Source organism: Apteryx mantelli, chromosome Z (assembly GCF_036417845.1).
Source record: "Apteryx mantelli isolate bAptMan1 chromosome Z, bAptMan1.hap1, whole genome shotgun sequence".
Lineage (NCBI taxonomy): Eukaryota > Metazoa > Chordata > Aves > Apterygiformes > Apterygidae > Apteryx > Apteryx mantelli.
Window position 1 is genome coordinate 11,364,819 of NC_090020.1, and position 26,485 is coordinate 11,391,303.

A 26,485-nucleotide genomic window follows, 5' to 3' on the forward strand; every position below is an offset into this window, starting at 1 on the left:
GCAGAGTTGCAGGAAAACACAGAGACAAAATCCCTGGCCATTTGGGAAGAGGCCCTGTGTGGAGAGCCTGCACAGCACTCAACAGGGAGGAGCTGTGTGCAGAGCTCCTCTGGAATAGTGTTGCAATGACCTGTAGCCTCCTAATCTAACCCATCATGCATCACTTTCTTCCCAGGGCTGGGAAAACACTGGAGAACTGTTTCTTGGCCCTTCCCATCTCCGTGCCCATGCACCATTGACTCCATAGCTGGCGAGAAATCCAGGCAGCCTGATCCCAGCTGCTGCAGAGCAACACTGCAGGCAAGAGCCAAAGCATGTTTCACCTTTTTTAACCAGCTAAGACCGCAAGGGAGAGGCAAATTACAAGTGGCCTGGTTGTGACAGTGCAACAAGAAGTAGAAACATTTCGTAGTGAGGCATCGCTGACCAGAAAGGGCAGCAGTCGCAATGTTTTGGTGAGTTGACTAGGTGACTAGATGGTGCTGTTTTGCAAAGAAACTGGATATCACCCTGCACACGTAGTGGGAGTAAGTCCGTGTTCCACTCAAACTCCCTATAAGTCTTAGAAATTAGGTGCAAGAGCCATGATAACAGGCAGGAAGGAAGAGCAGGCTGCCCCAGAGGAAGGGGCTGTACATGCTGTGGCAGGAGGTGACCGCTGGGGACACAGAGCACTGGGCAAGCAGGTGCCGTATTGCCTCCAGCAGCTCCATGAGCTGCATAGCACCATGAGAAAGAGCAGCGACAACCGGTTGAACTGCCCAGCAGTAGCTCAGTTTTCCTCCGCCTGCTTTTGCCCTGCTCCACGCCTGGGTCTTCTTGGAGACCCCTTTCTTTGGGAGGGGTCTGAGGTAGGAAACACACATGCCTAATCAAGGAGTACATCTCCCTCCTTCCCAGCCCACCGCTGGAGCTGAAGTGAGCCAACAGGGACACACCTTCCCCTCCAGAGAGTTAACTCTATGTTACCCACGGCCGTACCAGAGGGGGAAAGCCCCAGGACCAGCCGCTGACCGGTTTGCTGTGTGGGACGCCCAAGATGCCAGGCCACCGCGGAGCAGGAAGCGCAGAGATGGGAAGGGAACGCAACCCTCCCAACTTGACAGAGGAGCTAACTGGGGAAACAGGGGTAGGCTGGCCCTGCCCCACCACCTCCCCAGCCCCACCGTTGCAGGAAGGAGCCTTGGAGACACCCCCCCAGCCCCCACTGCAATGGGGTCTCCAAACACCCTGGTTTTCTGTATACAAGAAAACTTTCTGGAGCACTCTGCCATGGTGTGAGCATGTCGCAGTGAGTACAAGGGATAGGAAGTTAAATTCTCATATTTATTTCCAGACAAACATTTGAAGTCATAAATAGCTTTCTCAACATGGCATATGTGAGTGTACAGTAGCTCATAGTTATCTTAACAATCCACTTCTTACAGCTCCACAATTGGATAAACTAGCGGCATTTTGCCTGATGAAAAAATGACTTCTTTGGCTTGGTGTCCTGAAAGTGCTATACGATGAAAGCCTCCTACATGGTTCCTAAAGAAACTGAGACATACAGTACAACATGTTTTGGCCACTAGCAGCATATCTAACTTTCATGCAAGTGGACAGGTTTCTGTATTTTTCTGAAAGACAGCATGCTTCTCACACACCTGCTGCCTAGCAATAGCTGATTGTACCATATTTGGTACTCTGGGACCAGGTAAACGATCACCAGATACTACTATGGCTCTAGTTTTTCTTTTACTTACAGTACTTCTGTAACGCAGAACAAGTTACTGGAAGATAAAAGCACTGAAGGTAGCAGGAGTAACAAAAGATGATTAATATCCCCTCAAGAAAACAGAACTCTTGTTACTTTACTTATACATAGCTTATATACCAAACACACACACAAAAAAAGGAAAGGAGTAGAGAAAGGCTTTTCTACCACTATCAGAGTGTAATTGAATATTCTAACATGGTTGCATGAATAAACATGAAGACTGCCTTGTATCTGAAATAAAGAGCACAAGTTACCAGTCTTCCAAGGTTTGAAGGGGAATGAAAAAACAGACATCTCAAAAACAGGAGGAGGAAAGAAAGGAGGGTTTGTACTGTTCACAAGAGAACTGCATTAAAGAACATTGGCATAACAAAGTCAAACTGAAAGAAATTAGGAGGTGCCACAGTTCAGATTTCTTGGGTAACTATAACAGGAACTGTTAATGATAACACTAATGATAACACTGACTTCTTACGATCACATATCACAGCACAGCTGCCACAGTTAGTGCACAGTACAGATCCCCTGCATGAAGAAGGTAGCTACTGAATCTTGCATGAACAGCTGCAAGGTTTATAGCAGCAACCTATTCAAATTCTTGAAGTGAATGCAGAATTATTATCACTGTGACTGTTTCTTGGATTTATAGGGAACTGTAACTTTTTAGACCAGTTCAAAGATCAGTTTACTATGGTCACTTTTCATATTTTATCCTTACCTACAGATTTCTTTTTGATTTCCTTCTAAAAAATGAAGAGTTATGATAAATTCAGCTCTTCAGTTTTCCTAATCTGCAAGCTGTGTTTGTACACATGGTCAATCACATGGGGTTGTACTGAGCAGGACATCAGTTCAGCTGTCCCCATCAGCACTAGGATAAGTGTTTCGGGGCAGGAGAAATGCTTCTTTCACAGTCACGCAACCTGATTTACTGGGCCAAATGTTGCTGTGACTTGCCATATGCCCTTCTGACAATATTAGGTGCACCGAATGTAGTGAGAGATGGATCAGAATTGGCCCTCACCATCAGGAAGAGATGCAATTAAGGCAAACAAGATCTAGCCCTTCCCTGGCTGATCATAAGCCTAATTTAAGCAGCAGAACAGTCCAGTTAGGAATGTATTTGTATGCCATGATATGTTTTGGGGTTTTTTTTAAAGCAAGGGCATTCTCATTTGGGTGGTGTATATGATGTTGGAACTGGGTCTAAAGTATACTGCAGGTTTTGGAAGCTGGAGCTGTTCCTCCATTACAGGTGACTCCATCTGCCATATAAAAAGAAAAAAAAAGAATTAGAAGTACAGTCATAAATGTCCTAAAATCTCTTCTTATTCTCTAAAGGGTTTATTTAGTGCTTGTAAATAATCATGTGATCAATGTATATCATGTCTAAAGTACGCATATTTAGAGCTGTCTACTATACAAGATACATATAAAGCTACTTTGAAATAGCTTTTTAGAGTTAGCAGGTTTCTCACTTACATGCTGATTACTTAATCAGGAAAGAATTCTTCAGACATTTTCCAAATCATACCCAAAGCCCTTACTTTGATACTTTAAATTAATTTCTAATGAAATTGAAATAAGACTTTTAGGTCACCCTTACAATCACTCAACTATGTTTTGTGAGGAATGTCCTCCCCATGGGATATTGTGGTTTTGGTTCAGTTTGGAGCAGAAGGAAACTTTAAATGCAGACTCCAAGGAGCAGATACACCAAGTTCTGACAGATTGTTATTCAGATACTTGGCAGAGGTGGTCAGAGAGCATGCTGCTTCCATATCTCAGAGAATCAAACAAATCCTCGGGCTAACAACCACAAGCATTAATGCGGGCTTTCATCCAATGCTCACTGCAGCTGGTAGACTTCAGTGCCATCCAGACTTGGTCCAAAGAAAAGAAGAATAGATTCAATCAAAATAAATTGCCAAAGTACTACTTAATTTGGGCTAGAAATGGGATGAACAGTCATTCTTCAAGTCTTCTCCCTAGGAGCGTGTTAGTTTTTCTTAACTCCTGATGCTTCATGACCTGTCGGGCAGCGCATCAGCTGCAGCCCTTGTGTACAAAACAATCTACCTCTGCTCTTCTCCAGCAACCTACCTACTCACAGAGATCCTCCTGCTGACCCCAGGTGCCCTGGAGCTCACACTGAAGATAGTCTCACTAGTTTTTCAGATGCCCACAGGCATTTGAGCAGGTAGCCTTTTTGACAACCTGTCACAGTGTCAGATTTGAAAACAAGGTGTTTAATGGAGTTTTTTTTTTTTTTTTTTTTTTAAACCTAGCCAATTGAGCAAGATAAGAAAAATGTTCCTCACATCCAGGTCTTTTTTGTGACTCTTTGGACCTATCTACTGACATGGTAAGCCCTCTGCTTTTGGAAAGCTTGCTGCAGATCTGGAAGGATATTGGATAAATATATTTTGAGTCAGGAATGAAAAGCTAAGCATTTTTTCTGACCTTTCATTGAAGCCATTTTCTCTTCCTCTTTTTTCTTCACTTCCTCCAGAGCTTTTATTTTTGCATCATACTCATCAGCACGAGTCTTCCACTCATTTCTGTTGTTCAGCAGCCCATCAAGCATTGGCTGAATTTCCTCATGGAAACGTGAAAATTCCTGACCAAAACACAACCATCAGTGCAATGCTGTGCAGAGATAGCACTTGTCATTCATCCCTGATCCTGCAGGATGCGCTGCTATCCCTCACTTCCCCAGCAGGCTCGCACAGGGGAAGCATTAATGGCATGAAGAGGGACCAGGCTGCAATGCCACAGAGAGGGGAAGCTGGTTAGAGGAAACCTTCCTCCACGGTCACAGGAGAAGGGGGCAGCCTCGTTCCCTCCCTGTGCCTAGGAGACCCTGGGGTGATGAGTTCCTGCTCTCTTCCCATCTGATACACAAAAGCTCCCATGCTTTTCTCTATCAGAGATCTCTTTGGCAATTTCCTTTCCCAAATCTTCCCTTTTCCTTTGAATGCAGAAAGAAGAGAGATTGGCAGCAACCTGGAACTCCTCTCACTGCTGTCTCCTCTACCTGTCCCTCCGCTCCTAAGTGCTGTTTCTACACTGGGACTTCCCAGGGAGGCTGGGATTTGAACACATATTGAGTAGGATGGAGTGTGCAAGGGTGTGCTTGGCTTACCTTGTAGACAAAGGTGCACACAAAGTCAATGAAACCCACTTGAAGCTTTGGAAGTTCAGCAGCTTTTCTTCTGTCCATCATGGGCTAGGGGAGAAGACAGGAGTCCTTCATGATTTATGAGAACACTTCATAAAAAAACGCGCACTTCTGCTTTCGCCCCAGAACTGCCTTGTTGTTCTGCCATGCTGTCCATAAAGGCTGTTGATCACAGCCCTCTTCCTCCTCTGCAGAGGAATGAAGTGGGCTCATTTTAGGATAAGTCTGAGATGGCTCTTTCTGTGCTGGTGGATGGCGAGGAAGACAAGAGTTTTTCCCTTGTGCCTCTCAACAGGATATCTGAGAGAAGGGCCATGTTACGAAGTGCCAAAGAGGTATTTAAGTATCTAAAACACTCAGTTGAACATTCAGTGATATTATTTTAAAATCTTGTTGCTCAGGGTATTATTTATGATGCATCTGTGGGCAGAGGGCACATATGAAAGTTTGTTTAAAGAAAACCCAAGCCACACAGATAGAGGCCAAGTCAGGGAACAACTCTTGACTCTGTCCAAGCCAAATTTAAATATTTGTAATTAGAGCAAAAAAATTAAATCTGCATGACATGTCAAATATAATTTACCCAAATTCTTACTACTTCAGCACTTCTCTTCCCATCTGATATGCATTAGGGGGTATGCAAGCTGGTCAAGGGAGTTTCCTCCCACACCCCAAAAGCTTGATGGTCCATCATATTTTCTGATACGTTAAGAAACACTGATCTAAAGTACATTCATTTACCAGAAATTATTTCTGGACTCTATGAATTTTGTGTTTGTAGCTCTTTCTCGTTATTGGAAACTCTGCTTTCCCCTAAGATGTAGGTATTTTGTTTTCTTCTTGTCTGTAAGAGATCAGCCCAAAATCTCCAGGGGGAACCTTGCTGGTTCACAGCCAGTGGGGTCCATCTAACTCTGTGGAGAGCTGGACAACGGGCTCTGTCACAGATGGTCTTCCTATTTGAATTCCCACATTTTTAGATGGGTTTGGACTGGCACAGTAGTCAGGAAGACTCACAGCACCCTAGTGGTGGTGATGTTTGTACTGCTCTCTGCTGAGATGAACAATAGAAAGTAATGACTGAAACCATCTGGCTCTCAGGTGCGACTTACAATAGGCTGTTGCTGAAGTACGCTTATTTCTAAGTCTCCTTGTTCCCAGAACTCAGCTGCTACGAGAAGAGCTACCTACATTGTGAAGGAGGGAAAAAAAATTATCACCGCCTTTGGCATTCTAACTTCAAACACCTCATGTCTCCACTAAGAAGCAAATCTTACTTCTAGCTCCTTTATGCCTTAATCTTGTCCATCCCCCCCAGCCCCCAGACCTTCCCAAAATCCCTCCTGGGAATGACCGAGGTGGCAAGAGGATTGCACTGGTGTAGCAGAGGCTCAAATGCCCTCTTTGCACCAGAGCTCCTTAATTCACTATTCATGTATTAAGATAAGTTCCCAACAAGTCCCCTGCAAGGAATTTGCTTCTTGGACCAATGCTGGTCACAGCTGTAGCTACGTATTAGGTTTTTCTCAGTTGCCCTTTTTCCATGTTGAATGGAAAGATGGGTTTATTTATTTCACCCTCCTTTAAATTCTAATGTTTCTTACTTAGAACCTGATCAAATACATGCAGTTCCAGAGGGAACTCCTAAAGGAAACAACTGATCAGACAGCAGGTATTGCTGTAAAAACCCCTCCATGCATTATGTGGATAAAACCTCTTCTCACTGTAACACAGGAAGTGCTTGCATTCTTATCCTTTCTGGCAAACACAAATTTCCTACAGAATTCATGACTGTGATCCTAAAGCTTGATTTATCTATCAAAAAGATCGTTATTCTAATGCCCTTTTGCTAGTTTTGGCAGGAAACCTTTAGGCAGCTTTTAGGCAGCTTAGAAAATTGCATTATTTTGAAGTACAAGCTAAAGAAACCTAACAGTGTATCAAGCACCTGACCTGACTCTGGACTTCCCAAGGCTTAGTGATTGCTGACAAATCACATGCTGTCATCATCATGGCCCTAGAGAACAGAAGAGAAATTAGTTTCTGCTCTAAAGACTTCATCCTGCTTCTTGTGGCTTCAGGATCTTTATGGTCCAGTATTGTGTCATGTATCCCCCGTCCCTGCTGAAGTGCTTGAAAAAGAAAGATGGGGTGGTGTAACAACCTTGTCCCTGATGGGGACAGGCATCAAGAATTGCTCTCTTGATTAAAAAGCATTTATGCTAGGGAACTGGCACTGAGATCTTCACTGCTTTGGTGAACTGCAGTGCTGAACTTCCAGACTTTGGAGGAAACTCCTGCCAGCTCCTCAAGGACACTGAATGGCACAGACTGCTGCGGTGCCCTACATCGGCAATGAACGGTGTCTTGGACAACGTGTTAGGTTACAACAGCTTTGTGTAACTAAAATTGGGTGCCATCAGGAAGAGCAACTGGTGGATTGGGCTCTTGTCGCTCTGCCATTGCAAACTGCCCCAGTTTGTGGCATATGGGATGGCTTACTTGTTTGAGACAGATCTCGTTCCTCATTGGGAATATAGCAGTGGAAGGGACACCCTGAAGCCAGTCACTTATCTGGCAAGAACAATTTCAAGTTTCTTCCCTATGACCTGTGTCTAGGCTTCTCCAGAAGATCAGGTCTGAGCAGACGGTTGTCTGGCACATGTTGATTTCACACTAAGGTTCATTCAAGCATGCCCAAATTGCGCAAAGCCAGAGCGTTTTTTCCCTCAGTCCCAGCATAGCGGGGTATGCTAGCCAGGGATCGTTACTGCTGAAAGAGAAAAATCCTTTTTAATACTGAACATACTAATGGCCTTAGCTATGTTTTGGAGCTCTCACCAGTCAGCCTAGGAAGAAAGGCATTACTGCATCATGAATCTTTCCAGAACTGGTTTACTCACATGACAACTTCTTTCTTTGTCGTCTCCAGAGACAGGTATTCAGTCCAGGCAGCTGAGCTATCATACTTCTTAGACTCATCAACAATCTTTTGAAATATTGTTCTTTTTCTTTGAGAGAGAGAGAAAAAAAAGAAAGCTCAAAAATGGGAAAACTAATGTGTTAAAAATAGATGGCAGATCATAGCTTGATAATCCTTACAACAATGTTTCCAGTAGTTGCTGTCCTGGCATTTAGCTCCTCAGGGAAGACCCCAACAAAAAGCAGTTACCATCACTTGCTTGTTTTAAGTAGGGGAAACTACTGTAAATTACTTAATCTGGTTAATTAAAAAGTAAGTACAGTGAGGTGAGACTTGAGCAGTTAATTTGACAACATCTGTTAATGTGACAACATTTATGAAATAACAGAAGCTAAATGAGGAATGCTTCTGCATTCACTAACACCACCAGCCGCCTTTTTACCTGAATATTAAGCAAACTGCAACAGATGAAACCTAGAGCCGGCTCTAGTACTGGAATATTTTTAAGGCTACCTGTCTTTATATACTCAGACGTTGTTAGCACTACTTATATGCCTAAAAATATGTAGCAAGGGCTGGGGAGGTGGTAATATGCAGCATGCCCATATTTTGAGTGGCGTGAAATCTTGAAAAATTTGCTGTTTCAACTCTTAGGCCAGATCCACAAAGAAACTCGAGGACATGTGCTGTCCATTCACTTTTGCCTAGATCTGATCTAAATCATGCCTTTGATCACAAACCACAGACCAAGGACAGCAAAGATGGGCTTGTTCCCTTCTGGTGATGAAGTGGTGTTATCTGCTCCCATCATGAGTCTGGGGACAAACTCCTTTTTCTAGGACTGCTTGTATTTTGCCTGATCATTCTTCAGTGCAAAGTACAGAAGCAATCCCTGATGAGGGCCCTTGAGAGCAGTGGATTTGGAAAGCTTCTTGCTAATTAGGAAGTCATGTGCTGTTGACTGCCGGCCTTATGCCCCCAGGAGTCAATATATCCTGCTCTGAGTTGTTCGGCATTTTTGGCTTTTGGGATTGAAACAGACAGTGGACTACATATTCATTGATAAGGGACTTGTTATTATTTGGGCTGTGCTGCTCTCGCAGAGAGGTTAATGAAACCCTGGCCAGGTCATTGGCATTAATGAGTATTTTTAGTGTTAAATGACTGAGTAAATTAAAAAAAAAAAAAGACTTTTTTTTCTGTTAGGGGATCATACTGCACTGCCTTGTTTGGAAACCAAGAGCTGAAAAGTCACAGATGCATTTAGTAAGAGTTTCAAACTTTTTGAATGATTTGAATTTTCCTCCTTATTTTGAAATGAGCATTAAAGAGAGCCTTTTGGAGGCAGTGCCTGTGGAGAGTGTCCCTACGCACAGAGAAAAGCAGCACTTTTTATATTTGTAGAGTACCAGCTGCCTTCTCTCCTGCATATGCAGTGTGTGTGACTGACTTACTTGAAGTACAGAGCCAAATCTGTTGCTATAATAGCGATTTCCATCAGGTGAATCACATGCTCGTGCTGTCTCCGGTTGAGATTCTGACATATATTCAGCGACTGAAAAGCAAACCAAACAAGCTGTAAAAAGCCAAGCACTGCTTTGTTAGGAGCTGATGGGCTTCTTCCTTTCTCAAATGTGCCTTTATTTAATAGCTTCAGCTGCAGTTGTCAGGCGCGAGGGTTATGAGCCCAGTTCGCTGTCCGTTGGTGCCGAGTCTCCCTCACAGTCGCTGGATGGGGTCTGTGCCCTGGGGCTGTCACGCGGCATGTCCCCAAACTTCCCCGACCCCACCGCAAGCGAACAGTTTGCTGGCAGGGGTCTGTCAGCCTTGGCATTATCAGAGAGGCTACAGGAGGATGACCCTGTATTTAAGATAGTCCTGGGGGCCAATGGTATGGCTCCTGAAAAAATCATGTGTTTAGGAAGCTGATGAGTTTTGGTCCTTGGTGAGCAAAATGTACTTGGGGGTGGGGGCGGTGGAAGGGCTGATGCAGCTGCAGTTTCTCAGAAATCCAGACCAGAGAAACACATTGTCCTAAACCTCTGGGCACAGGAATCATGGAAGTTGACGACACTACTGTTTATTGCTAAAAACTTCTCTGAAAGTAAATTATTCGGGTTCTTACATTACCATGCATTACAAACCTCTTCAGAGAGCAAGAATTTTCCAAATTCCAAGTGGTGTCTCTCTAAAATTGAAGATCCGTGAAGTTTTGCTAAAGGATTTTGAGATCTGGTTGTGTAAATGAAAAATCAAAGATTTTAGTACAGTACTTAAAAAAGAAATTGTCCCATTTGGTCTTTAATTTTGTCAAACTTTTTATCTAAGTCCAGCTCATTTTATAAAAGGCTTAAGAGTAATGTTTTAAATAGCTAATGACTTCAGCCTAACAGCTAAAAGACTTTCTATGACATTACTTATAACTATTTGGGCACTGCATAAAACATTCTTCAATCTGTGAATTTCACAGAAAATGTTGTTTATGACTGGACTTTTATTATTCTGCATACTTGCTGTTTTTTTTTTAATTCCTGAATAACTATATATTGATGTATGATGATAGGAACACGAAAAACAGTCCTTGCACACTTTGCTAGCTAAATGCCCCCAAGACCCAGTGGTATCCAAAACACCAACCAGCTTGACTTAAATTTTCCCTAAGGACTCCAGCAAACAGTAAGTTAACACAGCCAGCAAGCATTACGAAAGAATTGTGATCTGACATTACCTTAAGCCTGCAACAGAGGCTTGACCAGTCACTAAAATTATGAAACTGATTTTTTGTAGCTAGTGACTGCGTATTTGAAGTAACTCCCTCATGCTCATGAGTGCTTTGTTTCTGTAGGTGGTAAAGGCAGTGCCACACACGGTGTTTTCTGTATAGATACCTTCCAGCAAAAAGTAGGCTTCTCATGTCCAGGATGCTCCTTGCAGCACCCTGAGTCTCCTATGATGCTCGGGCTACTAAATGCCTGTGCTGCCCTTGGTCCACCCTATAACAGTAATGTGGAGTGTTGTTTTAGTCAAATAGCTAAGGCCAGATTGCTTGGAGATAAAGAGAGCCTCAAAGAGCACCTCAAAATCACAGCTTCCCCAATGGCCAAAACATAAGCCAAGCCCTGTGGCAAGCTGGAAAGAAGAGTTATTTGCAGAATATAGATTGTTGTCCTCTGTGTATAGAATAGAGCTGCACAGGGGTTTGGTGTGATTGCTGTCTGACCTCCACTCCATGCAAAAGCAACAGCAAATGGTCTGAAGTGATAGGAAAGTGCTTACTTCATCTGGTAAAGGTTGTTGGTTCCTCTGTGGTCAATGTCGTGGCACAGAGCAGCAGTTACCATAGCAAGGGCTTCAAGGTCTGTGTAGTAACGCTTCAGTTTGCCAGTCTGGAGGGTGAGAATTTGCATGTTATCTGTTAGTATCTCCTATAGGAAAAGGTACTGGGCTACGACTGCTCTGTGCTGTGGATCTCCACATTGAAACAGTCCAGGAGAACTGAAAATGTTTGTGAAGCTAAACACAATACATAGTACACTTAGCTTAAAATGGGGAAGCAACTGGAAACAAAATGTTTCAGGAGCAAGTCAGGGTTTTATGTGGGCACATGTGTCATGCACATAGGCTCAATACCTACCTGAGATACCACCCCACCACACCAGCAGCCTCAAGATGTTTGTATCCTCATAACAAGCCCCAGGACACAAAGCACCTTGCAAAGGGTCAATATCTCTGGGCAGAGAGCAATGGGCAGTCCACACTGGATTGCCCCAAGGTTTGTCAGGAATCATGCATAACCACCCCACCAGCTGTGGGCCCTACCTGCTGCCCTGGGCCATGGTGCTGAGCTGGAGCGGCTGCGGAGAGCGAGCTTGAGCTCTGGTTTTCATCTTGGGGCACCTACTGCCCTGACAGCCCATGAGAAATGGGACTTGCACATTCATGCTAGCAATAGACTGAAAGCAGTGGCTGTGCTGCCTGGAAATGGAAAGTGTGATGTTGTCTGTATCTAAGCTAATGTCAGTCTGGCTTTTACTGTCAGCAAGTACTGGAGAAAGGGAGGTCTTGCACTCTTTGTACCCTGAGCTGCAAAGGGATTTAATCTGGAGGCTATTCAACGCCATGCACACCTATGCCCATAAGAATTAAAGGACTCCATCCATCGGGTAATTTTGGTCACAGTTTTGAGTGTAATATGTGGACTCATCACTCACTGAGACCTTCTCATTTTGTAGGAACTGTGCAAGTAGTGGCAACGTTTTATCTCATAGCAGGATTTGAAGGGAGCCCTGCTGACTTCCAGGGCATGCTGCAAGATCCCCTGTAAACAGAGCTGTACCACAGTTTGCTGGGGTGGTGGTACCTTACCATCAGGAGTGTGAACATGGTCTGTGCAACGTTGAAGCCATGGCGCCAGTTGTGATAAGTTATCCTCCGGTAACCTTTGCTGACAGAGTACACAAACCTTACCAGCACCTGCAAATTGGGGAACAGGAGGTTAGCTTACATTATGTTTGGGTTTTTCTTTTGGTGGGGTTTTGGTGTTTTGGGTTGGTTTTTTTTGCATTTTGTTTTGTTTGTACCATATCACTAGCAAGTTGTCACTGGTAATCAGGAAAGAGCCTAGAGCTGTGAATGGCAAAAAACAACCTGTGCTGCTTTTGTCTCTTACTCCATACTAGCTTTTGGAAAAAGAGGCTTCCTTGACAATTCTGCTACAGTAAAACATAATGGAGTGGTAATGTGGAATGGTTTAAAATATACCTTTCTGCTTTCTTATATCTTTCTGTGTCTGTTTTTAAGAAAAAGAAAATCACAGAGGTGCTTACTGGGGGAGTGAGAAATAGCAAGGTCTAGAGGAAAAGGGATTTCATTGTACTGTTTGTGAACTTATTACATTTTTGTGTTTCACTACATTGTCATTAGTGAGGTTTGTCCTTCCTATATATTGTGATTTAATAATACAAATTCTTCTTTCAGAAGAGAGCTGGCTCCATAGGTCTAGAGAGATGGAGTATATTATAACACCTAATTGATAGTAACACACGACATTGGATAAAGAAGTTTTTTTTCTCTGCATTGTACTTCTCCAAATGCATTTACTTCTGTAGCTACAGAGGTTTTCTTCATTAGAGAGCGAACAAGTCATGGATGAATATGCTTTTCTTTTATGTCTATCTTAGCTATTAGAGTGGCAGCAAAGAATATCTTTTTTTTACATCTGAAGTGTGAAAATCAGGAATTAATTATTCCAGAGTAGATTGTTTGAAAGCTTTTTACAGTGACCCATGCTGTAAGTATGAAGCACAGAAGTAATTCCCATTCAATGCCATTGACTTCCCTCCGCCTTTTCCGCCTGCCTTTCCATGGGGAAGGCTATCTGGCTGAAAGCTCTTCATGCAGTTGCCTGCAGATCCCACTAGATGGAAATAAACTTCACATGCTGTGCTGAAAAATCCCTTGGTGAGCAGCACAGCTGCCCAAATGTGAGTTTCCCACATCTTACAGAGACATGCACTGTGGCAAAAGGCCTTGAACCTGTGAATCAGGAGCTTTCAACCTTTTCCTTTGGGGTCTTTGTTCCCGAGGCTGATGCCACCCCTGTCACCAGCAGTCAGGATATATATGCAGCCTGCACTGAAGGAAGGCATGGCCACCTTTGTGAGGGACCGAACAAAGAGGAACCTGCTGGTGTGACTCTCAGCTTACGCTGGCTCAAAGCTACAGATATCTACTACAGAAAATGAAGCATATGCACTATGTGCTGCTCAGTGGTCCTCATGGAAACCATGCTGCTACACTGCTGCTGTTAATGGTATTAGAGCAAGAGTAAACAAATTTTGCATGGTGCAGTCCTCACCGTACAGACCAGATAGATAGCAAACCTGTGCCTGTAACCATACTGGTGCATTGTGCTTCCCACCACAGTACAGAGAAGAACAGGTCAACTGCACACTCCAGAGCCACATCCAGCAACCGAGGACTGGCAGGGGTTCCCCACACTCAGGGCTCTCCTGTTAAGGGTTTTCTAGGAAATTCCTGTTTATAGGAGGAACTGAGCCAACTGACAGGACAGCATTGTTTTGCCAGAGTGTCCTGCAGCACACCTGACTGAGCCCATCCCACAGGGCAGTGGTGGGGCTGAGGACACGCAGTCCTCTCCCCCACCAGCCCACATGAACCCGGACCTCTGCCACCCTGCAAGACGTGCGGCACGCAAATCGTTGACCTGACAAGGTGTGAGAACCCAGGCATTGCCAGCTCCTACCTCCTGCGGGATCTGGAATTTTTTCACCACGCCGAGTTCGTAATACATCTGAATGCCACACTTCACCAGCTCAAGCTCAGTGCAGTCGAAATCAGAGAACCTGAACTCGTAGATTTCAAATTTGGTGGGCCCAGGGAGTTCTTCTTTCTGTAAAAAGGGTGGAATAGGTTATTGCTGTGCTATTTATGCCACCCCCCCAGAAACATCTGGAACAGTTTTTGCTTAATAAAAATACACCAGTCTGATGTTGCTGGAAACCTTCCCTTTTAGAATATGACACACGAACAGACTGAAATGCAGCTTTTTTCCACCCGGTCAATGGGGGAAGAGGGAAGGAGTCTTTTGCAAAAGAAATTGCTTGCTTTTTGGTAAGTGGTCTTCTTGTTAATTTGATATATTTTGATATATATTTATATTTTTTTTGATATATAGTTGATATTTGATTATATATTATCAAAAAGAGTCTAATGCTAGAGTAGAGATGTACTGAAATCATATATTGTATATCCGAACCTGACAAGTCTTACTGGGGAAGCCTTACAGTCCTCCTTATTTGTTCTAGAGAATAAAATGTATGGCAGGTCCAGGCGCCTGAGCCATTCCCTTGTGGTACAGTGGCACAAAGCAGGTGTTTCCCAGGAGCTTGGGAAGACATTCCCTGATACCTATTGATAATAACCTCACACCCACACAGTGGAGGAGGGGAGGGCAGGCTTTGCCCTTACCATTCACAAGTCTTGAGATGCCCTGTTGATGTGTACTAGTGTGCCAACATAACTCTTCCCTGTCTCCACCCAGCTAATATTTCTCTACCATGGTTATCAGTTCCAGCAGTGCATAGCTCTTACCAGTATGCTTGCAAGCTCCTCTTCTTCGCATTCATCTGGCTCCCTCCCCAGCTTTTCTCTTGTTGGCTACAAAGAGCATGGACATGTTAAACTGATTGATTACCAAATCCCATACGATTTCACACTGTGCAGCTTTGGGGCATTCTAGGATCAACGTATCTGAGGGAGTTCTCATATTCAATATGTGTTTTCTTTCCAGACCTCACTTCTGTTGCTGATCTTTCAACCACTTCTGCCTTGTAAAGTGTTCTCCCTCAGGATGGTTTTAGGAGGTTGAGATATTTTATGTGTCTCACTGATTAGGTCAATTTTTAGCTCTGCTTGGAAAAATTCCCCTAGACTCAGTGTCCCAGCAGGGTTCTCTAACTCCACATCTTCTGTATCAAGGAGGTTTTGGAGAGTAAATCAGTTCTCAGTCCCCCCTACAGGGCAGCCCTGGGCCACAGCCGTGTGAACTCACCTCCAGGGCGGGCTTTGCTAAGCAAAATAGAAAGGACACAGTGCAGCATGCCAAGGTGGAGGGGAGACCACAGTCAGCCTTAAGACTTGTTCTGCCATCATGCAGCTGCAGTAAGGAGTAATTGCCTCCCTGGGTGCTGACTTCACATCTTAGAGGTGGCTGCATTTCTGAAGTCAGATAAGAACAAGGTGGATGCAGCCAGTAAGTAATGAAGGGGAGAAGGAAGGCAGAATGAGGGGCAGGAAAGAGAAATTCTGTCAGTAAGGGACCTGTGTGGTGGAATTTGTTCTTGTCAGACACTTGGCTGAGCCTCAGCAGCTCTGAGGTGAAACAAAGCCTCAAGATGGGGCACCAAGGGAGGGCAGGGGAGAATAAGGTCCCTCCTGCAAAAATTTGAAGGGTGCCAATGGGACAGAAGCATTTCTGTGGGATGAGATGCTCTATGTCCACAGACACAACTGCAGTTCAGTGCTGACCAGTCCATACTTCAGTACACTGCACGGGTATGCTACATGCTATGAGAGAGTACCAGAATATCCTGGATTTCATCCCTGTCACATTTCACGTGGTAGAGCACCATATCCTGAGCAATGTCCTTCCGGTTCTCCAGCTTGTTCATCTTATCATAGGTATCAGTGTTGAGTACGGACCAGCCCAGAAATTGTGTCAAGGACTAGTAGAGGGAACAAGAAGAAAACAGTGAAATAACCAAAGCATCTGTTTCTTAAAGACACAGAAACATAACACTGCATGATATATTTTTAGAGAAACATAAGGTCTACTTTGGCCATAACTCTAGCAATACGCAATCACATGTGTGTTCCCATCAGCTCCTCAGGTGATGAATCTGCATAGGTCTCGAGTATCTGTACTGTGGAGATTCAAGGACCCTTGGTCCAGTTCAGCATGTGGAAAGCTACTTTGATCTTGTTACAAGTGTTTGGTGTTATACCCTATGCTTGTGGAAAAACTGGTGTCAGAACTGTGACAGTTGGTCGAGAACCCTCCGTATCTCCACAGGAGAGCAAGATGGTCCGGTCACCTTTAATATGTATTTACTGACACTTTTGTGTTTGCTCATGGCTTGTTTGGTGTTTGCTGTTCAGTGGCCAATTTAAACTTTGTTTGCTAACAAAGGTCCATTTCAGGAAATGCTCAGGTTGATAAGAGATGCCAAGAGCTGGATGTCTACATTGAATTGAAACTAACACAGAAGCATTTCTCAGCAATTACAGCTGTTGCTTGTAGATTCAATAGTGTTTATCTTAACTATGCATATCAGTTTTGTGTAATTTCTTGAGTGAGCTGTCCAGTCTGTGCAAGTCAGCTGTAATACATCTATACATAAGTCAGAACGGTCATATTACTGCATTGTAGCTGCTTATGGTTAGGTGTCTGAGCAAATATTGCTGCAACTAAAAGATGTGAACACAGCTGGGTTTTTCAAAGCTGAAAGAACCAACAGTTTCACTTAGTGGCTTTCAAGCTACTGCATAATACCTATATAAGCAAAAAAAGAAACACACCTAGCTGCAAAACACTGGAGTGTGTTTTGCAGGTGTACAATGAGCAAAAGTGATTTTTCTCAACTACAAGAATTGCTCCTAGACCCAGCAAGGAACTATACCTCCATGAGAGTCTCGTCTTGTTCATCAAAAGGTTTCCCGTCTTTTCTGTTATAAAATGTGACAACACCAACGATTTCTTCCTTTTTGTTGACTATGGGCATGGAAAGAACATTTTTGACAGTCCATCCTGATTCATCTAGAGGACCTTCCTTGAAGCAACAGTAAGCAGAAAGATACCATGTACTTAATGTGTTTTCTAAATGCATCAGCATTGTTTTATCTCACCACTACAAGCTAAAGATATATTCTGTGCCTAACACCGACTCTAAATTACATTTCTGTAAGCAAAGTAGAATCCTTGAGGGCACTGGAAGTTTTTACAGTACCTGAAAGTCAAACATCTCATCTGCAGCAGCATTCATAATGTTGCAGATCTAGGGGATCACAAACAAATTGTGTTTTACAAGGTGAGCACTGAGAAGTTTAAATAACAAAATAAAAAACTGAAATGATGAAAAACAGCATCAGCATGGCTTTTTTTCAGAACCCCCTAATGAAGCCTAAGTTAAGTACTTACAAATCCACTTTCAGCCACATATGTTGGTAGTCCAGTAACAAGCGCCCAGTGATCCGGGGGAGGATTTCTGAATGAAAGCAAAATGCATAAGGGAAATTAAGGATGTACATTTATTGTAAGAACAATGCTGATCATGGAGCTGAAATGTATCTGATCAATTGTACAACCCACATTTACATGTTTCATTCTTAGTTATCAAGCAGTCTTGTTATTTTCAAAGGACCTAAGTATGAAAGCAAAAATTATTCACATAAGTAAATACTTTTCCTTCAAGGATTCAATAAAGTATAACTCATAAAATATCATAGTCCACCAAGTATCTCACTTGAGGAGAAAGTTGTTACTGGGAGTTGGGGTCATATTTCAGGCCTTCAACGCACAAAAAGACAAAAGAAAGTGACTGGTCAAAAGTGTCTGCTGAACTTTTGAACACTGCTTTACCAAAACAGTGAGGGGACTTCTTGAGAAGTGAAGCTGGATATCCAGCTTTTGCAAGATGCAAAGTCGTGTGACCAGAACTATGTGGAAACTTCTGCTATGTCAAATTTTTCATTCAGCTGAGTCCTACATTGCTGGGAAGTGTGGATGTGGAGGGAGGGTGAAGAGCTTGTGGTGCATGTGCACACAGATGGGAGCTGTGAGAGGGGAGAGGAGGAGACGAAGCATAGTCATTGCAATTGCAGCCAGCTGCTCTTCCCTTCTCCCTTTTGTGAAGGAGGCAGTGAAGAGAGAATTCAGAGAGAGATCTTATCAAAGCTGTAGTTTGGAGAGGTAAAACACCAGAGGAGATGGCAGATTGTGGAGGAAGCTGACACAGAACCCCAGTCCAACAGTGCCCAAGGCTTCTTTGAAAAATTTAGTGGCAAGAAAAGGGGGTGATTTTCAGAAAGAAGGAGTCTCAACATCGGGTCAAGAGAGGAGGAAAGGTCAAAGACAGCCTTGAGACTAGGTTTGTGACCAGAGGCAGAGAGAGGAGTGAGGAAGCTTGCAGATGGGCAGGGGAGGAGAAATGACCATGAAATGACTTTTCATGAGAAGTGAGGGGCTGGGCAGTGGGAATGGTGCCTGAACACATGGGGAACTGGGGTGGATCCTGCTGAAGCAGTGAAGGCATCTGTGAAGGGCGATGCATCAGGGCAGCAAGATGAACAATGAATTTGCACTTCAAAGCAGTTAATTTCTGCATATAAAAGGGCTTGTTGCAGTGATTCTTGAAGTTTGACTTATAAGTCAGGATCCCGCTGCACTAGCAATAGTCTTTGTCCTACAGAAACTTTCATTCAAAGCACCAACATATGTTCTGGTTTTCTTATTCAGTCTTCTATTGCACCTTTGAAAATTTCTTCATGAATGTCTTTAAATCATGCAGAACCTTTGCTTTAGCTACACCCTGTATCAGTATGTACTGTGCAGAAACAATAGCAGCAGGCTGGGTACTTACGGGATGACTTTAATATCTTCTTTTCCATGTAATATATAATCAATGACTTTGTAAAAGACTATTTCCTACAGATAAAAAGAAGAGTGATGTTAAAATCAGTGGTGAGAGAACCCAGCTACACAGGAGGAAGTTTAAGAAATCTGGTTGCTACTTACTCTGCCATCAGGAGTGCGAGGCCCTGAGTAGGGGGGAACTTCTCCCAGCAGGACTGGCCACAGATCAAAAAATTCCTGTTTTTAAAATGAAAGCAGTGTTTTTAGTGTGGAAAAGTGCATTCTGTCTCAAACCTCAAAGTAATGTCTGCTCTACCATGTTGTATTTTGTACTCTATACAGAAGGCATTGAACAATATGGTTAGATCATTATTATGAAGTGACAGATGCATTATAAGGCTACAGGTGATCATACAGTTCTTTATCCATAGGACTTCTGTTTCATTCAGTGAACAGTATGGGCTATATTCACATAACAAGCATCTGTTTCAATATCTTGTGTGTTCCTCATTTTCCAGAGCATGGCTATAGTACCTGCTAGTTTGCTAAAGAAATGTTTTCTTAGGCTATACTATCATGCTGACTAACATGACTTCAGAATACAGATGATCTTTTAACACACCTCTTCACAAGACAGGGCTGTAAGGGTTCTGGAGACGCAGTGGAGATTAAAGACATTGGTAGTCACAGTCCGACCTGACCAATAAAGCAGGGCTCCTACGGAAAGGACGCATGTGGGGGGGTCCAAATCAGGGTCACAGAAGTAACTTAATTTCTGTCAGTTTGTTTCTTCATGTACCCAAATTTCACCTAAAAATCTGGACAATGTGCATATGAATGAGTACTTGAGGAAGGTGGCTGCTTTGCTGTTGGGGGCTTTACAGACATCTCTCTATAACTGTGCCATCCACTGGGTTTGCATTCCAGGCTTTGACCAGGATTGCTGTTTAATGGTCAGACATATCTGCTTGTCCTTCATCTTCCCAACTCCTGGCTCCATAGACAGTGCCATTTGGAGATAATTTTTTTCCTCTCCCCCTCCTTTCTTCATCCTCAGGTTCTTCATTTTGTACAGTGGAAGAAAAAGTGCTGAACATAAACAGGAATAATGACTCAAAATTGACTTGCTCTTTGGCTGCCCAAATAAAACCTATCATCTCCAGAAATTGCCCCTCAGTAGCGAGCAACCACGCAGACATATGTGCTGTGTTGGTACAGCATACACCCGAATGCTTACCTTCTGCTTAGTCATGTCCAGAAGACCTACTGAGTACCTGTCACAGTTCAGATATGCTCTCACTGTGTAAAAAGCCTTGTGGAACTGCCTCTCTATATCTGTCAGTTCCTCGAAAACCTTATTAGCAGACCACAACAGCACCTGCAGGATGAGAATGTAATGTGAGCACAGTCTCTCTGGGGAAGCTGGGCTTCCCAGGCATATCTGGAATAACAAAGAAGTAACTGTTCTTTTATATTACAGTCCCTGAAAAGTGCAAAAGTACTCTATGCTGCAGAACCTCAAAGCATTGCTTATTCATGCTGTAGTACTATGGAAGGAAATACTCTGACGAACAAAATTAGGTCATCACTAAGTGTTATGTAAAAATCTGACCTTACAAATATAGTACAAAATGTATTAGTCCCAAATAAAGAGATTGCCCCATTCACATTTTAGGCACATAAGTAAAATATTGCATCCAAAAACAGTTAACACTAGGGTTGCAAAATACTGAGGTTGGACTTGGAAGTGTCTGAATTATTACTTCCATCAAAGTCTTAGCACAGCTGTCTTGTGCAGGCATCAGTCATACAAACTTGCAGTGGAAAACGAACAGTGGTTTACTTTCAGAGTTCTGTAGTGTGCCATAAATAAGGCCAGAAGCCAGAAGTTCAGCGAGAAGGACTGAGAGAAACACCACAAGAACGGCCCAGTCATGGAATGATGTAAAGAAATTGGGCAAAGAGTGTTAAATGGTCTAAAAGGACTCTTAGAGGTTATAAGCACAAGCAAACTCAATTGTCTTTACACAAGTCATATTACTTACAGGATCTCCCAGGTTTTGCAGTTGACTTTGCAACATTAAAATGCTAGACCATCTTAGAAGATGTAATTTCCTCACTCCATATTTAAGTACTTTTAAGTCTAACACAATGAACTTCATTAACTCTCAAATAGACCTTCAGATCTACATGGCCAGATCTCTGCCACTCGAGTTATGGGTAGAGCTGGCAGTGTGTTTTGCATTTGGTTTTTGCTTTCCCTTTCTTTCTGTGGGACTTGCTGACACAGCAGCAATATATGAATGCAGGACTCCGGGGACTGGTCCCAGATCAGAGCACCCTGCAGGAGCCATTAGACCTTCCACCCACTTAACTGTTCATCACTCACATTTTAATGATTACTGAAACAATCAAAGGAAGAGCATAAGATAACAAATTAGTAAGTGCTGGTCTAAATAAACTTCATCAAGTAATCTTTCATCCTGCATCCATTTTCCTGAAACATTTACCCCCCATGTGAACCCTCACTGGAGACAAGAGCATGGCTGCCATGAAGCACAGACTAGGTTGCTTATCTTACTTTAATGACAACCAGTTGTCTGCTGCCAGAAAGTGATTGCATGGATTCCCATTCACCCCAGTGAATTTAAGAGTCCTTTCATAAGCCAAGTCATGAGCAGGACTGAATTATTTTAATTCAAAATACCCTAAAGCCCCCAAACACATTCATTTCTACTGAAGGAAATAAATAGAGCAACCATATTGGAATTATTTTAATGGTACTAAAGAGCAATTCTATAACTTTTTTTTTTTAATAATCAGAGGAAGAAAACATACCAAATTCTTAATTCTTTGGGAAAATCCCTTGGTGCTGCTGGCTGAAGAGTTTAAATACCTCAGGAGTGTTTTGTAGTCTGAGTTCAACTAAACACCTGGAGTTCAGTCCAGCTGAGGCTGATGCCACTGCTCCAGCTCCTGTAAATTTGCCAACAGCAGCACTAATAGAGATTGGAACTGTATCCCAAGGTAGCGGAGGGATACCTGTTTCTTTCTGATCTTCAGGCACATATCTCTGAAGCAGATCAGCTACATCTTTGAAATCAGAAGCATGTACTCTTTTGATTTTGAGATATAACCCAATCTGCATTTGTAGTCTTACCTGGCCTCTTCGAGTCTCACAACTGTGAAGATAACTCAAGTGATAAATTTTCAAGTTTAAGGAAGCAAAATTCAGGTACTTCAGGAAAAGCTGAAAAGGCAAACAATGAGTTTGAGTCAAGTGCAGTAGCAGCCTCCTGTGTTCTGGATTTCATAACATTGTTTTAGCAATATCATGGTAATTCCCCTGGATGAAGGCTTTGCTTTGCACTGGTCTAAGGTGAGGTTTATCCCACTGCAATGCAGATTTCTGAGATAAGCACCCTCATTACAAGCCTCTTCTGTAGCAGGGTGAGTCCCCTGTAGGGATAATAGCAACCAGTGTAGTCTCACTAACGCAAACATCCCTACTGTACAGGAGTCTCTGTTATATGGCAAAAGGGACCACTGCATGACAGAAACCAAACTACTGACCACTTACTGTTTCATCAGAGCTGGTGAAGAACGGGCCATTCAGCTTATTAACAGCCAAAATGACAGCAACTAAATCTTTGCCATTCAAGATGGGTGTTGCAAGGATGCTTTTCGTGGTGTAGTCGGTGAGCTCATCAACAAATGAACTGAACTGGGCATACTGTTCAAAGAAGAAATTCCAAATTAAGCACTGTCCACAATATTTGTAGTCTTAAAACTGAGCCTGAGACCTCTGGGCACAAGCTGCCTAAAGAAAGTTTTGCTTAAAAAATGTCTGGGGAAGACAAACGCATTAGCAGAAAATTAGACAAAGTAGAGGGGATAAACGTAGTATCAGGAGAACTGGCTGTGATTTCTTGTGACTGCAACACATGGGAACTTTCTCAGTTTTTGGAAAGACCTCCCAAATCATAAGCTTTAATATGTCAAGCACTGTTAGAATGAGTAGTCTCTCCACTAATCATTTCCAGAATTTCTGAGCAATAGATCACTGTCATTCTCCACAGTACCTCCCACATCCCTTTATCCAGTTTCAAATAAACACTCTGAGGTGGGTATAATCAGTTATCGTGGTGCACTCCATGGCCACAGTTTATAAACCTGTGCTTTTTGGTACAATCATAGTACTGTTCCCTCACCGTAATCCTCTCGTGTTTCTGCCCAGACCCTGAAACTGCTGCCAGCCTGCAGCCTCCATGGAGTTGTCTATTCCTCAGTTCTCTCAAAATATATTCTCCTGGGGATTCCTTCCCAGGTTGGTATGAGCAGCATGAACCTTGGTCCTACAGGCACAGTGCTAGAGGGTTTTCTCCCCTTCTCCTTTATGCAAGGAGAAGCAATGGCCTTGCTCTCAGAGTTCTGCTGAAAAACTCAAGCTCAAAGGCATGGGAAACTCGCCTTTTGCTTCTGGATACGCCAGTAGGTTGTGGCTGTTCTTAGGGACCAGGGAGAGAAAAGTGGTGGTGATTTTAGCCCAAACCTTGGCCATGCCAGGCCTTTGTGAGTGGGATGGTAGGCTGGCTATTCCAAAGGAATTGGTTGACCCAGGCAGCATGGGGCAGTGTCTCTCAGACGCTGCCATTGACCCATGCACTTGCATCCCCAGAGCACGTTGGCCAGGGTTGCAACGCACAGATAGCATCAGTACAGCTTTGGGCTGCCCAGGGAGCCTTGCTCATGGGAATTGCCATCCAAACTACCAGGAAAACGCTTGGTTGTGCTGCAGCAGCAGCACATAGGTAACCGGAAAGACTGTTTTTCCCTTGTATGAATGTCACTGTCCCCCCACACCAAAGGAAAATGAGGCAGGGAAGGAGTAGCATGGGGAGGGCAGACATCCCAATCACCTCACCTGGGCAGACCCTTTTTGACACCCCCCTCACCCACTGAGAACAGAGATGGTCTTGCTGATCCCAGATCTTCTCCCTGCTCAGCCAAATAACTTCTCGGGTACAATTCCTTCTGTTTGGGGTAGAAAATACCGAGCCCTGAGCGTGGACATATGGATAATCACTCTCTAAGGCACCTTCTCTCCATACCTGAGCCCCACTGCTGGTCTTCCTGCTACCTGGGGAAAACCAAGCTTTAGACACTGAGGCTTTCAAAGGAATTGCCATAACAGTAGCAAAATCTGAAAGCACTAGAGCTGGGGTGCAGCACTGGGCTCACAGCTCTGAAATTCTTCAGCATCTTGGGTGAAATATTTGACCAAAAAGGTTTAAAAATTTTTAACTATCTTCTGATGCATTCTTTGCAAAAGAATGGTTGCAAAATCAAACCAAAGTCTTCGTATGCTCCCTGTAAGACAAGAAAGTTTTTGCTGAAGCATTTGGATATGCTGATGCTGAGCATTGAGTGGATGGATAAACAGATGGTCTCTTTGTAGCAAGCAAACAATAGATGGACTAATCCCAAATACCATATTTGAGCCACATGGATTTTAGTTTTATAACTATGATTAGAACAAGCGGATTGTGATTGCTGCCATTCAGATTTATATGATTCAACCTGGGAGTGTGAGTGCTAAAATAGTCTCATGAAGGCATAAGAATATAACATTAAATTTCCTTGGATCCCTCCTGGTATTGCAGTTGCAATGTTAGCTGAAAGGAACTTTTTGACCAAGGTTTGTCTCTTGCTGCTTCTGAAGAAGATCACCCATACACACGTTGCAGTCAACCCACCTGCTCTAAGGTCCTCTCTCTTTGGTTAATAAAAATGCCTCTAAAGGTCCTTGGCCCAGGTTGCATCAGACAGCAAACGTTTTCAAATGTGATTGGTGGTGGAAGACTCTTTCTGGACTCTTTCTGGCTTTCTCTCTCTTTGCCAGTTTCTCATGTAATATAAATGTGTGTGGAAAACTTGATGTGCATACAGTGCATATCTGACTGCAGCAAGCACCTGGTTGTTTCTTCTCTGCCACACTGAAGGAGACTTTCTTTTTACACTGAGGCAGCTAAGGTGTGACACCGCACATGTTTGCTAGGCATTAACATCTGGTGTAATTCAATGATGTGTTTAGCTTCACCTCACTCTATAAATGAAAACTGGAAACTGCTAACAGATTGACTAGTGTTGCGTTAGTTTCCTATCAGAGAGCTGTCACACTGCAAGATGTTGGAACAAGCACCAAGATGCCTTATGTTCTCCTGACCCTTTCTGTATGAATAAGCATGTGAGCTTATCTACCGAGTGGATAAATGGCAAACCTACCTCATTGACATCCTCAACGTTCATGGTTTTCTTGGTTTGAGCAACGTAGCCCACAATGCCCATGTCCAGTGGATAGACAATCTCGCAGTCGGGGGGAACCAGGCATTCCTCAAGGGTGCTTCCCTCTTGGATGTTGAAAAGCCTTGTAGCCAGTTCAGGCGTGCCATTTCTCTGCCTGTACATGAAAAGACTGCAGCGGTCAGCATGAATAAGAGACCTGATTCTTCTCAAGGTCTTGAAAACAACTTTCTCCATGTTGATGCTTTCTTGCATATCTTGGATCAACTCAAAAAGGATGTCACTTTCATTGTCATCACAGGACTCTGTTTTCACCTTCTTTTCAAAGTATTGTTTTGCAAAAGTAGGGTTGCCATCAAGAAACTTCTCAACATCATCCTCACTGATGCTCATTGTGAATATCTTGAATCCTGGGTCTTGTAATAGGTAGTAGTCCAAGGAAGCTGTCTATGCAAACAGCGCGCTTATTTCTGGTGTAATTCCTAAATTTTCATAATAGAAGATGTTGCTTCCAGAATGGCCAGGGATGAGATAACACTGCAAAGAGAGATTGTCATCAGCAGGGTATTCCTTTATAGTGCTGAATACAGTCTGTGGGAGGATAGATCTTCTCAACCAGATTAGATGACCTCTACGAAAGCTTTGAGTCAACTTTTTCTTCTTAATCTAAATACAGACAAAACCAAGTATTCACAATATCATAAAGCACTCTCCTCTCTCTTGATAAACAGAACACTTACTGAAACAATGATATTGAGGCAGCAGCAACAGGGAACTGTATCTCCTAACACTGAAATAAGCTCTTTAAAGTCTAATTAAATATATACTGCTTGGATCTAATCCTTGGCTAACATCTTATTATTTCTGCTCTCCCTGTTCATCTAAGAAACAGCCCTCATTGAATGTTAAATATGTCAATCTTTTTAGTTTAATGGAATGATTGGCAGACTGTGTCAACTATATATTATATTTACTACCCACTCTAAATTTCTTTGTTAAAGTGATTAATGAGCTAAAAAGGATGGGAGTTTGATTCTGCTAAGGTAAGTACACAAACAGTTGAGTTGTCCATGCAGACTGAAGATCAACTCTGTGAGCCTTTTACTACGGCAAATGAATAGGAGTTCTGTCCTGTGTTTTATGAAAGAAATGCAAAATATCTTGTCA

The 26,485-nt window shown here is 43.1% G+C and overlaps 1 protein-coding gene across 1 annotated transcript; it reads right to left on the reverse strand.

Annotated features, from left to right (window-relative positions):
• Positions 1–1,305: 1,305 nt before the first annotated feature.
• PDE6B (phosphodiesterase 6B) lies at positions 1,306–25,711 on the reverse strand. Its single transcript, XM_067315597.1, has 22 exons — positions 25,301–25,711; positions 22,596–22,748; positions 22,176–22,265; positions 20,253–20,393; positions 19,178–19,252; positions 19,023–19,087; positions 17,582–17,648; positions 17,391–17,438; positions 17,064–17,213; positions 15,966–16,109; positions 14,977–15,042; positions 14,129–14,275; positions 12,229–12,336; positions 11,140–11,249; positions 10,008–10,095; positions 9,318–9,418; positions 7,844–7,951; positions 6,894–6,957; positions 6,053–6,127; positions 4,905–4,988; positions 4,223–4,379; positions 1,306–3,024 (listed from the first exon to the last, which is right to left on the reverse strand). Exons 1-22 carry the CDS (start codon positions 25,709–25,711, stop codon positions 2,966–2,968), a joined length of 2,511 nt encoding a protein of 836 aa, XP_067171698.1. The 3' UTR covers positions 1,306–2,965.
• Between the last annotated feature and the right edge of the window lie 774 nt (positions 25,712–26,485).